Source organism: Nicotiana tabacum, chromosome 19, assembly GCF_000715075.1.
Source record: "Nicotiana tabacum cultivar K326 chromosome 19, ASM71507v2, whole genome shotgun sequence".
Classification (NCBI taxonomy): Eukaryota; Viridiplantae; Streptophyta; class Magnoliopsida; order Solanales; family Solanaceae; genus Nicotiana; species Nicotiana tabacum.
In genome coordinates, this window is record NC_134098.1 from 2,324,883 (window position 1) to 2,340,676 (window position 15,794).

The window sequence follows — 15,794 nt, forward strand, 5'->3', positions numbered from 1 at the left end:
AGATTGGTATATCATTTTTGTCTTGAATCAACTCAAATAAGTTTGTTGTATGATGTTTGCTAGAGGGATTTACAACATGTCTCTATGGCATTGGGAAAAAGGAATAACTAGTAGTTATTTCTGCTCTACTTTGGATTTACAAGAGATATTTTTGGACCCCTTTTTTTTTATAGCATTTTACAATTTTTTGAAACTAATAATTGCTTGCCTATGCTGCTATGTGATTGGCAGCTTATTGCTTTGTTATCTGTTTGGGATTATTTCCTTTTCCATGTTTAATTATGCTGGTGTAGAAATGATCCTTTATCATAAAAATTTACTGTACCTTTTTGAACCATGGGAACAAATAACCAGCATAACAACAATGGGATGGTAGCACTTTACCCTTTGTTTTGCCTTTGTCCGGTAATTATGTCGGTGGAGGTAGTAGGTATCCGGTGAATAGCTCGTATACGCATAATTATCACGGAAAGAAATAGAGAAACACGACTTGCAAATCCTAATTACTCTCCGGATAACACGTGTACATTTTCCTTATGCTTCTCCTTAATTAGTTTCTAAAATTAACAATAGAAACCATTTACCAGAAGTGAATAAATATGCCAAGCAACATAATAAGCAATATTAGGTGGTTATTAGGGGTGTCAATGGATATTTAAAAATCGACTAAACCGACCGAATCGTACCGTACCGAATCGATTTTAGGTTTCTTTTAATAAAATCGTAAATTTTTATATAAATCTATAACTATACCGATAATAAGGGTAGGTTTTTTTTTTTTATGAAAATAAACCGAAAAAATACCCAACCGTACCGAATAAATTTATAATATATAAAATATATTTATATATTAAGTTTAAAAATATTAAAGCATTAAATATTTTCTTGGGCCTTGGAATTATGAAACATTTACGAGCCAACAAATAATTAAACTCAAAATCTTAATTCTCAATCCTATTATGCTACTCGGATTGATACTAAATTATTTCCAGCATATTCACCAGCAAGACACAAGATATTGTAGCGATTATGAGTAGCAAATTACAATGTATTGAATATGTTTCCCTTCGTATGATTTAGATTTATCTTTTAGAATATTTAATCTTCTATAAGCTTTATTCTTGAGTCCCAACTTGGTTAATATCTTTCGTATTTGCTTAATTTCTTTTACGTTATTTTAGAATAGTTGATGAATCTATACTCTAGTCATCTTCTATGTTTTCTTAATTTATCACCTTTTAAACTGTAAAAATGTCTATAGAATTTTGCGAAGTCTTATAAAAATACATATGTTATTGCATTATACTTCTACTAGTAATTTTTACATGACATTTAAAAAAATAACTGAAAATTAACCGAACCGTACCGACATCGAAGACAAACCGACATAATTTGGACGGTTTCGAAAAGTCTAATTTTGGTTATATATAATAAAATAACCAGAAAATTAGTATGGTACAAATTTTATAAAATAACCGGCCGAACCGAACCATTGACACCCCTAGTGGTTACCGTAGTATACCATTACTATATCCCTAGCATTGGACAACAATATACAGTTTTAACACAAGAATAATTTATATTGGAAAATAAGAAAATAATCATTTATTATGAAAAATTGCTAGAATAGGAGAAAATCCCTGGATTTTTTACAAAACCAGATACGGCACAAGAATATTTTACTTTATACACCATAATTGGCAAGACCATGTGCTTTTATGCTTGTTACATCACGGGGCAGTCAATAAGCCCCAAAAATGCTAAGATGTCTGATAAATATGCACCCTTCTTTTTATGGTAAACTATCAACCATAATTGAAAGAACACAGCAATGTCTTCAATCTTCTTCAGGTGGTGATAACGCAGTTATCGTGTTATCACTATATCCAGGTTGCCAAAAGACCGACTAGATTATCTCTGAGAAGCTACCGGTTATCATCGTGTTTCAAGGGGCTCTGTCAAATGGCTTAGTGTCATTATAACAAACATCCCAGACAGCTTCCATGGCATCCCTACTGGCTGACTCCGAACAATATGGGTTACCCGCCATCGATTTCATAACTCTTCGCCTCACACATTCCTTCATAGGGCCAAGTGCAGAAGGGAAAAGTTAGAAACTAATCAACTATCAAGCAACTGTCTCATACACAGAGAGAAGTATAAAGTGATAATGATATATGCAGACAACTCATCCATTGAAAGATCAACATAAGGTGACATATAGAGGGGCAATCCTAACAATCCCGCTTTCCAATTCGATTTTATCTTCCATGAAGCAGAAGAATAGCTTGAGACTTCACAAGATTGTCAAGTTCTTTTCCCTTTTCAACATATACAGTATTCTTATGGTACATGGTATCGAAGGTTGAGAAAGATAGGTACTTTCTCATATGTCATGAATCTTTTGTTAAAAGTGAATCCAGTACAAAGTACGAGCATTCGGATTACTTTCTTAAAAAGTTCCTGGACAAATCAGTTTTAGGTTTGGTTTTCGGAAAACTATTGTGTTTAATCTTTCTAAGAGAATCTGTTTTAGAAAAAAAGAAAAGTTCTTATATTCGGAGTTTATAGAATCCAACTTTCGCAAAATATCACTAAAGCCTTAAGATTGTCTAGATGCTTTTATATGGTTAAACTTAAAGAGAAAAATCGACTATACATTCTTTTACTGCTACTAAATTTATCTCTGAACAACAGAGGAAAAAAAAGTACCAATTTAATCCGATAGAACAAATCTAAATTGGTTAGGAAAAGGGGGAGGGAGGAAGGGCTGTCTGGCTGTAAAGCACAAACCATCCATAAGCAAAAAGAAAAGAAAATCAGTTTAGATATTCAGGGACCTGAGTTGGTGTCTAAAAATTAAACAATGAACCTTACTCAAACTCAAAAGCTAGCTCATACAGGTGAGGTTTGTCCGAGACCATATAAAGAGCCAACGGCACATACCTTCAACCAATGTAGGACTCTCTAAGACTCCCAGCACGCCCAATGTAGGAAATCTGGAGCGTGAATAACATAACAAAGGTAACCAATATCGAGTAATCAAGCATCGGAGGTGGGTCTGGCTTGAGAGCAAGCCAAGAGAAAAGGGCAGTAGACCTAACTCAATCTAAAATCTCTCTCATTAGGGTACCTTCAAACAATGTACCTCTAACAATTGGGAAAAGGCAAAAAGAGGGGGGCAGGGTTTCCAAAGAATTAGTTTGGCTAGAAATTATCCTATTGAGTGGTTTCTAAAATCAACACCATAGTGCATTTTAGTTAGCCAAAACTATGGACCCAAAAAATAAACTAAGATATTGCGGACCGAGATACAATGTAGGTCAAACAGTCAAGATTGAGTGAGAACATAACAAAAATGCACTCATTGATGTGATATCGTCAGCCAATTAAAGACAAAGTAATTTTCTCTGTATTAATAAGGGGGAATAAGCAGTAAGCAGGTCAACATGCCTGCTTGGGAAGTAAAGGGCAATTTGGTCATTTCAGTTCAAGTAGAGTAATATAACTGGCTAAAAAGAAATCTTGATGTAGCTTATACATAAACTTTTGAACGCTTTGACTAAATTACCCCTAGCTTATGTCATTATCCATCATCACACTCTTTCCTACCAAGCAGATCCCCAGCCCACACGTGCAGCCTAACTCATCCTTTCTTCCCTCGGTATTACTTTTAACAAATCATTACCTATATTAGCATTCTTTATTTATCTAACATTTGTTTCACTGTACTACTATTTTAATATTATTTATTTAATTTTTAATTTACTTGTGTGCTAATTTTGTTTATTAATTAGATAATATAAAATTATTGTAACTTATTATATGGACTGTCATTTTCTATGTTTGGTACTTTCTAACATCAAAGACTATAAACCATTTACTAGGGAAAAATTTAGAAAAAATCAAATAAAATATATTCAAATTCTAAGAAATATTAAAAATGATTAAAATATTAAAGAATATAAAGATATATTATTACATTGAAAATTATAGAAGTTTACATTGCATCTTATTTTTGAGGGATAATTAATCAATTTAGATTTTGATGTTGTAGAAACTATATAAATTAACTGTAAGGTAATTTTTTTATTTCAATCTTAAGATAAATATTTAAACATTTTTTATCTTCTATATTCTAAGATTTGATTTCTCCGGAAATAGTTCGAATTAAGGAACATACGTTTTAACCATAAATGAACAATATTACAAATTTTAAAAATTTCCAAGTACAATTTTGAGGGTGCATTTGGTATTTTTCTTCAAAAAATGAGAAGTTAAGAAGAAAAGTACAAGAAAACGTTAAAAAAAGAGACTAGGACATATTGAAAAAACAAATAGAGTAAGAACAAAATAAAACAAGGGAGGAACAACCTGAAAAAAAAAGGGAGCAGACATATTAATTATTTTGTGGTATATGATTTGGAGTTTGCTACAAAAAAATTTGAATAGTATCATCTAGAACTTAACATTAAGATAATTGTTATCTGTAGAAACAAAGTTGCTTTTATGATTACTTTTATTTTATTGTTGTAGAACTAGGTATTTAACTTCCTAATAAATATTAGCAATATTAAAGTTTGTTGGAACAAAAAAATGAAACTATTTCAATTTGTCGAAGATAATAGTAAAACATATCAGGAAATCTATCAATAAAGGAACTACAAATAAAATCACATTTGAACCTAAATTGTTGGGCTCGTGCTAGCACGGGCCGAAGGCGACCTAGTTAAGGCATATGCATGAACAGAATTACAAGTGACAAGTATGATCGCTAAGAAAAGAACTTGAAACTTGCAGTAAAAGGAGTTGATCCATGACAAGAATGTTAAAAAACAGCCCGGAACCCATTAACTATTACTAAAGATTATTGTTAACATGTCTGATGTAGACATTAAGGTTTAAAAGAGCAATGCCCTTGGTACCATAAGGGCAACTTAAAAAAGTTAGATAAACTATAAAATAATTCAAAAGAAAGCAAAAAAGGAACACATATCAATCAATGCCACTGGTCAAAAACAGCTCAAACACCTATGCTTTAGTTTCTGTTGGTGGAAATCAATGGTGTGACAATTAGGGCCTTTAACCCTTTTATAGCTGTTCATCCATATAAGGATATGTACTCTGAATAATGCCAATCAGCTAAATAGAACTGCTCAATTCCCACTAAATTGTACCCCGCATAACCTTCTAAAAAGAATTATGTACAAGTTAAAATCAGGACGCCAAGGAAGTCCACAGTTTGAAAATACGTACATAGCACAGCAGCCAAAGTCAACATTGTGATGCAACAGGCTAGCAAACTAGCCAATATCATCCATTTGCTAATTGAAAGCCATAAGGTCCAATAAACCAGAGTGCGCGCCCCAGATATAAGCAATGGCTTCGCTATGTCATTTTACCAAAAAGCTTGGAGGCTGGAGCATAATCAGAGAGGATTTAATAAGAGCTATGAACCACTTTCAGCAATCTTGCAAGTTTGCAAAAGCTTGCACTGCTTCTTTCATAGCCTTATTCCCAAAAAAGAAAGGTGCTGAAGAACTAAAAGACTTTAGACCAATAAGCCTCATCGGAAGTGTGTCCAAAATTACGGCCAAACTGCTAGCTGAAAGGTTGAAAAGAGTGATGGGAAAATTGGTTTCCGGCCAGCAAAGTGAATTTTTAAAAGGGAGGCAAACTACAGATGCATCATTCATAGCTAATGAGGTACTGGACTAGAGGCTGAAGAAAGGGGAACCAGGTGTCCTATGTAAATTAGACGTGGAGAAGGCATACGACCATGTCAACTGGCAATTTTTATTTAACACACTGCAGCAGTTGGGGTTTGGAGAAAGGTGTCTGAACTGGATAAAATTCTGTGTCACAACAGTCAGATATTCCATTCTAGTTAATGGAGAACCAGTGGGATTTTTTTCCTCCACAAAGGGGATTGAGACGAGGGGATCCTATATCACCAATTCTATTCATCCTGGTAACGCAAGCAATCAGCAGAATGATAGAGAAAGCAGTCCAAAATCAGCGGATTAAGGGTTTTAAGGTAGGGATCAGAATAGGGATCATTGTTTCACACCTCCTTTTGGCTGATGATACATTGATATTCTGTGGCGCTGAACAAGATCAGATAAGATACCTGAAGCTGATACTCATTATATTTGAAATAATATCTGGATTACATATTAATTTTCAAAAATCAGTCATCTGTCCAGTAAATGCAGTGGAAAATGTGCAAAGACTGGCAGAAACATTGGGATGGAACATTGGTACTTTTCCTACAACATATCTTGGACTGCCACTAGGAGCCAGATACAAAAACACATCAGTGTGGCTGGAGTTGTTGAGAAGTTTGAGTAGAAACTGGCTACTCGGCTATCACAGTACTTATCCTTGGGTGGGAGAGTTACTTTGATCAATAGTGTGTTGGATAGCATACCATCCCACTTTATGTGCCTCTTACCGTATTCCACGAAAGATACATACATACTCAGCTGGACAGAATAAGAAGAAGGTTTCTGTGGGAGGACAATAGTTCTCAGCATAAGTTTCATTTGGTGAAATGGGAAAGGATTATTTTGCCTAGGGAAAGGGGACTGAGGAATTGGGATCAGGGATCTAACATTGCACAATAATAGTTTACTGATGAAGTGATTGTGGAGATATATTAATGGGTTTTGTAATTTGGAATGGCTTCAGAGTTGGGAAATCCATCAGATGCATCTGGAAGATGATACCCCAGTGTGCTATTTGGAGCATATGGAAGGAAGGAAATCAGAGATGCTTTGAAGGAATTTCAACTCCCATACACACCAAAATCTAGATGCTTACTAACCCTATTTGCTTTGAAGTAACTTTTCTGATGTAAATATCCCATTAGATCTTTAGACTTTGTTAGCTCATTGAGCAACTAGGAGTGATTTGCTCTGCAGGAGTAATGCTATGTTTTTTGTAATAAATTGCATCTACTGGATGATTGATTTAATTGAAGTTATTCTTTTACCTGATCAAAGAAAAGGTCCAAATACCAGGTAGCTGGTAAAAGCTTGAAATAAATTATGGTTCTAGGTGAGTCAAGGTTCCCCTTACTATTTATTTATCATGAAGCATGTATCACAACATAAAGGTAACTGAAGAACTTGTGCTGCCCACAAGCAGGCCATCTTGACTCACAGCAACAACATTTCTTTTGATTTCTCATTTCGCTAGTCTTAAACAAGAGATGGTGTATATTCAAACTTCAGACCACAGGAATGTTAACATTTTTGTTTAAGATACTCAAATCATCTAATTTGTCATGTACATTGAGCTTTGATTAAATAATTAAATATTCTACCATGTACACGGAGTTCTAATTTTGATAACTTACGTCAGCCACTTTCCTAATAAGTCATTGACTCAATGTGCCAATAAGAAAGACGACACTACTTTTTTATCAAGCTTATGCCAAAAGTTAACGAGACAAGTACAAAATTGCTACATACTTCGCTTCAGCACACAAAACAATTCAACCAGTGGCAAGGGTGTTCCAATGGACTTGCAGATGCAGCTTTGGGTTCAAACTCTCCAGTCTAAACGTTTTCTTCCTCCATGCTACATTTTTCTTCCACCTTGTTTTTTTTCCTTTTGACAAATATCTAATCTAATGATTCCAATATCTATAGAAATCATCTGAAATGGTTCCTTTTATGTTATTTCCTTCTCTAAACTACTGGAGAGTTAATATGTTGTTTATGATTTACATAATTATCGCTAGTTACAGGAAAGAAGACACCATAACAAGGTGAAGCTAAATAGAACTCTACACTGATAGTTCTAAAGCAACATTAATAATCAAGAGAACTCACTTGTTCGTGGCCCCGTATCTTAAGATAACCTCTCAGTAGTTCTCGTTTGTAATGACAATCACCACTAAGATGGCCAGCTCTAATCTGCAATCAGTTAGAACGAATTTATGTTCTATAGTCAATGATAAACTCAAACGTACATGATTTAGCATGAAAGAGAGGCTTTTAGAGCACAAACTTCACTACAAGCATGATGAGCACAATCAGACCATTCCAAGTTTGCAGCACGGCAGTCATCATATGCATGAATTAGCTCATGGATGACAACTTGATTCACCTCATCTTGAATGTTCATGTAGTTACTGCACACAATTATCTTAATAGCCAAAAAGAAACAAGATTAGTAAGCACTCCGGGATGCAAGACAACCAAAACAATGAAGAAAACAAAGATAACCAAACGCGCATAATGATACAAGAAGAAAATAAGAGGAAAAATTATTAGTGCTAAAAATGACATTAAAAAGATCCATAACGCAAGAGTATTATTATGATTAAACTTGACATAGAGGACGATTACCAAATGTCAACAATGATAGGGAAAATGAAAATATTTAAGAATATAGCACATGAAAATTCTAACATCGTATTACTAGGCATTCATGACATTCACACTATACATGGGTGGATGTAGCTTACGGACAGCGGGGCGCATCCTTTCCATTTGCACCAAAGTATATATACTGTTAAAAATTTCTTTAATAAATACTTATACTAACTCTGCACCCATAGTCAAGGAGTAGATAGTGCAGCGGTAATTGACACCCACTGAGTTAAAATCCCAAATTTGTCGTTCACTCTCTATCTGCTCTCAAATAAAAAGATTTGTTCCTCCCACTGTCCCACAGGGTTTCAATTGAGTTTGTCAACTCCAAGCACACAAATTTAGCAAAACTATATTTTGTAACACTACAAGAAATTCTTCAAATTCACAATTGCAGAATGCAGATAACTTAAATCGACAGCATCAACCTCTAATAGGTTGTGAACAGTCAAGGAATAAAAAATTATGGTTGATTACCCCTTGTCCGCGAACATAGCCGCCGCTGACCTTCTTGTCGCAATGGATAGCTTTTATGAAGTTATCGCCAATACGACAACCAGATTTCTCCAAGTGCTCCTTCAAAAACTTGACCATGGGAGCTGCAATAAAAATGCATATCAATCAACTTCATTCAATCACACCTCAATCTTAAACTAGTTTGAATCAACTATATAAATTATCTAAATCAATATGCTCTATTCAAGTACACTTCTAACAATACTAAATAAATTTATCTTTTAAGGCATTTTCTATAATGGTGATGTTCGTGTCAGCTTTCTGATATCCTCCTACCAATCTGTTTAAGGTAAATTTAAAACTAGAGGTTCTCAAATAGCACAACCACCCAAAGGCGACGTACAATAAGTGTAACAACAAAAGTTAAGAATTTAAGAAGAGATGTGAAGAACGTACTTCTAAGACTTCTTCGGATCATGTCTTGGCATTCCTCCACCGTACTTCCACCTTTGACAGCGGTTGTCTCCGCCATTTGGTTGGTTCTTTTCACCGGCTACTCACTGCAAAAGAGACGGTACCAAGTTCATGGGCCAACTGACGGGCGTGCTTTCTTTGGACCTCTATTAGATGTGCCTAGTGGTGGCAAATGGGCGGATTAAAATGAGTTGAATGAATAAAGGGCAAGTTACACATTTGGCCGGTCGGCAAAAATAATTACATCCGCTAGCCAAAATATATGTATAAAATATTTATATTATACATTAATATACAAAAAAATATACATTTTGTCGGCTATTTATTTTTTGGAGTGCCTACACTGTGTAGTTTTTCCATCAATAAATTGGCAGGTTAGTGACCCGATCTAAGTTTATTTGGGCTATGATGGGTGTGTCAAGATTGGCTAACCAATGGTCATAGCCCAACCTGCTCACAATGACCCATCATTTTTTATCCATTAAAGAGAACCCTTGAAAAGATCAAAACAAAGATACAAAGGAGAAGATTTTAGAGTTAATCAGAACCATATGTGTTCTTAAATCATTATGATACTATGTGTAATGTGTATATACAAGAAACTTACCGACCCAACACAAGATTAAAAAGATTTATTGGCAACATCAGATGAGCACAACACATGTACAAAAGATACTTCCAGCACAGCACGACAATACACAGCACACAGAATAACCAAAATCCATAATGATTTCACCAGCTTTCGGTCAAACATTTTCAGATTCTATATGTAATATGTAACAACCATGTAACTTAGCAGAAAAAAGTAGCAGCATAACCTGCAGAATGCTAAATGCAAGAAATAAGAAAATCAACAAGGGAAGGAAAATATCGAAATAAATTGCAAGACCCACCAAGTTTGAAGTTTTACTAAACAAAACAGTGAAAAGGAACAATAGAGGGGAGAAGTGTATGACGCGAACACACACAAACACACACACACACAGACCTCACCTGCGGATGGTATAAGTGCGCGAAGCTAGGAGGATCTTAGCGAAGGTTTGCAGGACTGTCAGCGGGCAAAGAATGAAAGTCTGATTTCCTGGGTTATGCGACGGAAACGGGCTGATTTGGGCGACGAAAATGGAACGGGTCAAGTTGGGCATTGCTGATTCAATTTAAAATGGAAGAGATTGGAGCTTCTATGGAGCTTGTACAATGTATTTGCAAAGTTGTACCGTGAAGTTACATTTGAGTCCAGTTAACCAGATTGTTTTACTCCATCCGTTTCGATTTAGACGAGTTAGTTTGATTCGACACGAAATTTAAGAAGAAAAAAAAGAAAATTTTTAAAACTTGTGGTCTTAAAAGTTTAAGGGATAAAAGTTTTGTGGGGTTATGATATTTGTGTGGTTATAAAAACTTTTTATTAAGGGTAAAATGGGTAAAATGAAGAGTTTAAAGTTAATTATTTTTAAATTTAAAAATTTGACATTTATTTTGAACAAACTAAAAAGGAAAGTAACTCATCTAATTTGAAACGGAGCGAGTATTATTTAATCGCGCCTTGTAAGTTTTCGGTCCTTAGGTCTGTTGCTCACGTCTGGACTCTAGAGTTATAGGGGTATTATCATTATTAGCTCGCGTCACAAATTATTTACATTTGATAGTCGAAAAATGTATAAAATTTATATAATTTTTGTATATAACATATAGAATGTATATATACAAAAATAATATATAAATTTTATAATATTTTTTCGACTATTATTTTTACGGCGGCTATACAATGTTATTTTTCCTTTTTTTAAATAGTTGTCCTAAAAATAGCTGGTTGTGCTTGTGCATTTGGCCCAGTAATACAACGGGCCTATCTGATTTTGGGTTAGATTTGACCCCAATAGAATTGGGGAGAAGTACACAGTTAGCCACTAATTAGATATGTCTTTACTCTTTAGCCACTATTTAAAATGTATTTACTCTTTAGCGAGTGCTTAATAAATTTTTATCCGTCCGAACGAAAATACCCATGTGCTAGACATGGGTGTTGTGTAAATATTAAGGACATGGTGTCCTTAACTTCATGAATGTTGTATAAATATTAAGGACAAAGTGTCATGTATTTGCACCTTCCGTTGTTAAACATTAGGACATCATGTCTTTAACTTCATATGTGCAGTGTAAATGTTAAAGACATAATGTACTTAACTTGTATTTGCACCTTCTGTTGTTAAACTTTAGGACTTCATGTCCTCAACTTCGTATGTGCAGTTTAAATGTTAAAGATATAGTGTCCTTAATTTCATGTGTACAGTGTAAATGTTAAGGACATAGTGTCCCTAACTTTATGAGTGTTGTGTAAATATTAAGGACATGGTGTCATTAACTTCATGAATGTTGTGTAAATATTAAGGACAAAGTGTCTTGTATTTGTACCTTCTGTTGTTAAACTTTAGGACATCATGTCCTTAACTTCATATGTGCAGTGTAAATATTAACGATATCATGTCCTTAATATTTACACAACACTCGTGAAGAAAGGATAGCAACATTTTTTTGTATTAATTTTAATAAAGTAATAACTATTGTTGTTCACTATTAAAAATATTGGATAAAAAATATCATGTTAAAAATTGACTATCCTACGCCATTTCTACATAGAGAATTCGAACTCGAACTATTGCTGCTATTTGGTCCGTAGCCTCGTATTCATATATGTGCTATCTCAGCAAGAACTCTTTCTTCGAGTTCAATGCTCTTTTTTGGGGGGAAATCAAATTAGTCTAATTAGTAATATAAAAAAAAGTAACATTTTTAAATGTAATCAAAATTTAGTCATTTTTTTACGTAAAGATAAAATTTGAACAAAAACATCTTTAAAACCCCAAAAAAAATTCAACATAATATGTTGGAGTTCAAATTTTTTGAGATTCCAGCATAATGTGCTGAAATTTCATAATGTACTGGTGTTCCAACATAATATGTAGAAGTTTATACGTACAAGCTATATAATCCAGCATATTATGCTGGAATTTTCCATGTCTCTGTTGGTAGTAGTTTTTATGACTAACCGTTGTTTTCTTTCATTCTTGATCACCTTACTATCTTGTTGTTTTTATTCTGCTTTTATATAGATTTTTGGGGTTGTCCCCTATCTATATTTTAATTAATATGATGCTTATATTTTCCTGAGCCGAGGATATATGGGAACATCGTCTCTATCCTCACAAGATAGGGGTACGGCATGCGTACACACTACCCTCACAGATCCCACGATGTGGGATAATATTGAGTATATTGCTACTGTTTTATCTCCACATAAAATAGTAACTATTTTTCAAAGAGTTTGCAAACATCGGATATTTTGTGATTACCAGCACAAGACTTTTATTCTATACAATAGTAATTCCAAGTTGTAAAAGGCTAAGTGAAATTGTGAATTCCTACTACTCCTCACACTCACGGGGGACGGATTGTACATCAGCTGTTAGGGAAATGATCTGTGTCATTGATTCATCAGTGAAGGAAATGACAAGACACAACTCAGACCTGGTAAATGGTGAAACCCGTAGCCCGTGCCATTTTCACTTCTTTTTTGGTCCTGTCTTTTGACAGTTCTAATGTCATAGTTATTATTTTAGTAGTTAATACATGATATTCTTAGATAATGGATCATTTAGTGGAAATGTTTGATAATGGCAAGTAAAATATGTTTTTTATTTCAAGATGAGAAGTGAATATGTTATATCAAAATAATTAATTAGTAGAACACCTAGTTAATACAGGTATATGTTTCTTGAATTTGCCGTACAGCTTTCAACATCCTTTTGGGAAACACATCTGAATATTATAGCTATTAAAGACAACGAAATGATGCATCAAACAACAAATTGTAATTTTGAAATCAACATCATTATAATTTCCAATGTCAGCCTCAAGCAAGTTTTTAAAGCAAAATCTAAGTTCTTCAACTGTGCTAACAACAAAATCTGTAAGTAGACAACAAACTTCCTAAAATAAGCTCAAGGGAAACCGGTGAAGGGAATACATTATGCAGGGAGACCAATATATTCTTCTAATCGAAAAGACTGAAGCCCATGTCCTGCAAAAGAATACAAGAAAACAATGTTAACAGATGATAAGGACATTTAAAGAAGATGAAGCCAACACAATGTACAATAAAAGGGCCGGCTTATCTATGTTAGGATACGTACATCGTCGGACTCCTCTTTTTCTTCCTTCTTTTCTTCCTTCTTCTCCTCAGCAGGGGCTGCAGCAGCAGCTCCACCAGTAGGTGCAGCAACTGCAACAGCACCACCACCAGCAGGTACTGAAGCCAACTTTTCTCTGCCGGCAGCAATCAGCTCAGTGATGTCTTTTCCCTCCACTTGAGACAAAAGCAGTTTGATTCTGTCATCATCAGCCTCAGCACCAACTGCAGAGCATGTGGAACCTCAAACATGAGTGTGAAACAAACAACAAGCCACAAGCCGCATGTGTATATGATAGTTATTGATAAGAGAAATATATGAAATGATACAGGGAACTAGCAACACCAGTTTCTAGTCAATAAACCTAGTCTATCGCATACGCTAATAGCCTGGCAAACATGGAGTAAATGTCAACTTCATAATTACTTGCAAATTTGAATCACTTTCTACTACAAATTTGAACATTATTTTTAAATTCAACTACAAAAAAATTTTGGTTTCTAGTTTTTTCATAATTCTTTTTTTTAGATGGTAATTATTACAATAACATGTAGATGCCCTTGTATTCTCCAACCACAAAGAAAAATGGGTATATGGACAGAGATATATACAAAGAGCATCACACTCACTTTTGCTTCAAGGGAACGAGTTGGTCAAAAACTAATGAATTTTGCCAACCAGATAGCGAAGCATTCTAGTTTTTCATAATTCTTAATAAGGCAAATTTATTTCAAAATGATTAAGAAATCAATGTCAATAAAAATTAGATGTGTTAATCCTCATACTTCCAGAACTCATCCCCCTTTCTTTTGGGGATGGAGGACATACTCTTTCCATAAAGCCCAAGTCTATCCCAGGCCTTCTGATATTCTGCCCATGTAACAAAGTTTAATCCTAGTTTTGCAAGTCCGAAAATTAAAGAATTGCCAGAAATTATATTACTTCATTACCCATTTCAGATGGTTCTAGGCACCTAAATATAAAACAAATAGCTTACCCCAATATACAAGGATCTAGTTGCTGACAAGAATAACTAGTTCTAAGTAAATGGCAGCCCGATGCACTACGCTCACGCTATGCGCGAGGTCCGAGGAAAGGCTGAACCACAAGAGCCTATTGGACGAAGCCTTACATTACATTTCTGCAAGAGGTTATTTACACGGCTCGAACTTGTAACCTCATGATAACATGGAGGAAGCTTTATCAGTAAAGTCAAGGCTCGCCTTCCAAGTCTAAAAGATAAATCCATTCAGTTTTACAATGTTTATTTGGACATTAATTCTTCTAAGAAAAACTTATATGCTAAACCCAATGGCCAAACCATATATACCCACTTGTCATATATTGAGCTTTTCCCAAGTATATTGTACTCCCTCTGTCCCAATTTATATTGTATACTTTCTTTTAGTCAATTTATGACATACTTTCCTTTTTAATCTATTCCCAAAAGAGTGTCATACTTATTTAAAAACAATTTAACTTTGATGTTCATTTTTCTATTAATAAGATGATTTATAGCAACATAATTGTTTTAGACCACAAGTTTCCAAAATGGTCCTTTCTTTAACTTCCACTCGGTGATTAAATAGCCTGCACCTCTACCCTTCTCCACTTAAATACCATACTTCTATCTCAAATCCGTGACACTCGCCTAACCCACATATCACGAAACAAGAACCCAAGTCGTGAAATACAAGTATCACACATCCAATGCTGTACTACCTTAATCCTAAACCAAAACCATGGGCATACTGTATAATTAAACTATCTAAATTTGGACAAAAAAACATCACTCCAAATAATATCAGTATCTATAAAATGAAACAGAGTGAGTAAATACAAAGTTTTTTTTACCGCAGCCAAGGATGCTTTTCAAGTCTTTAGCTGAAGGGGATGCGTTGCCACCCAAAACGGCCAACAAGTAAGCTGCAATTACCTTCATTTTTTCCTCTCTGTATCCAAATAATCTACACAACCCAAACAGAAAATTGTTAGATACAAAAATTGAAACACTTAAAAAGAAACAGAGAAGAAGAAATATAAAGAGAGAAATTACTTGAAAAAACTATGAAAGCCTTCTTCTTCGGTGGTCGTTTTAGGGACTGCTTCTAGGGTTTCTTACTGGTGAAATGATGCGCATTTATATATATGGTTAGGGTTTTTGGGAGGTCCGTTGGTAGTGTTGAGTTTACGTTAATACCCTTGCTTATTCTTCAGATTTTCTAGATTGGCCTATAGGTAAAAGTGTGATATTTACAGTTTATAAAATTATCATGAGGAGTTTATATATTTC

At 34.4% G+C, this 15,794-nt stretch overlaps 2 protein-coding genes across 5 annotated transcripts; both read right to left on the minus strand.

Annotated features, from left to right (window-relative positions):
• Nucleotides 1-1,664: 1,664 nt before the first annotated feature.
• LOC107798743 (mitochondrial inner membrane protease ATP23) lies at nucleotides 1,665-10,483 on the minus strand. Of its 4 annotated transcripts, none has more exons than XM_016621774.2 (6): nucleotides 10,305-10,483; nucleotides 9,294-9,470; nucleotides 8,859-8,980; nucleotides 8,017-8,154; nucleotides 7,839-7,922; nucleotides 1,665-2,080 (listed from the first exon to the last, which is right to left on the minus strand). In XM_016621774.2, the coding sequence occupies exons 2-6, from the start codon at nucleotides 9,367-9,369 to the stop codon at nucleotides 1,946-1,948; spliced, it is 555 nt and encodes a 184-aa protein (XP_016477260.1). In that variant the 5' UTR covers nucleotides 9,370-9,470; nucleotides 10,305-10,483; the 3' UTR covers nucleotides 1,665-1,945. The 4 variants fall into 4 exon arrangements, with proteins under 4 accessions (XP_016477260.1, XP_016477263.1, XP_016477262.1 ...); XM_016621777.2 differs by having other exon boundaries at nucleotides 9,294-9,397; nucleotides 10,300-10,483; XM_016621776.2 differs by having other exon boundaries at nucleotides 10,300-10,483.
• Nucleotides 10,484-13,186: 2,703 nt separating this feature from the next.
• On the minus strand, nucleotides 13,187-15,677 carry LOC107798744 (large ribosomal subunit protein P2w). The gene is made up of 4 exons (XM_016621778.2): nucleotides 15,558-15,677; nucleotides 15,356-15,468; nucleotides 13,505-13,725; nucleotides 13,187-13,392 (listed from the first exon to the last, which is right to left on the minus strand). The coding sequence occupies exons 2-4, from the start codon at nucleotides 15,441-15,443 to the stop codon at nucleotides 13,366-13,368; spliced, it is 336 nt and encodes a 111-aa protein (XP_016477264.1). The 5' UTR covers nucleotides 15,444-15,468; nucleotides 15,558-15,677; the 3' UTR covers nucleotides 13,187-13,365.
• Between the last annotated feature and the right edge of the window lie 117 nt (nucleotides 15,678-15,794).

Coding starts and splice junctions, on each gene's coding strand:
- LOC107798744 (XM_016621778.2), bottom strand. CDS start 15,443: ATGAAGGTAATTGCAGCTTACTTGTTGGCCGTTTTGGGTGGCAACGCA. Junction 13,726..15,355: donor GAAAAGCATCCTTGGCTGCG/GTAAAAAAAACT, acceptor CATGCTCTGCAG/TTGGTGCTGAGGCTGATGAT. Junction 13,393..13,504: donor AAAAAGAGGAGTCCGACGAT/GTACGTATCCTA, acceptor ATTCTTTTGCAG/GACATGGGCTTCAGTCTTTT.
- LOC107798743 (XM_016621774.2), bottom strand. CDS start 9,369: ATGGCGGAGACAACCGCTGTCAAAGGTGGAAGTACGGTGGAGGAATGC. Junction 7,923..8,016: donor CTCATCATGCTTGTAGTGAA/GTTTGTGCTCTA, acceptor AACTGATTGCAG/ATTAGAGCTGGCCATCTTAG. Junction 2,081..7,838: donor AGATACGGGGCCACGAACAA/GTGAGTTCTCTT, acceptor GGCCCTATGAAG/GAATGTGTGAGGCGAAGAGT.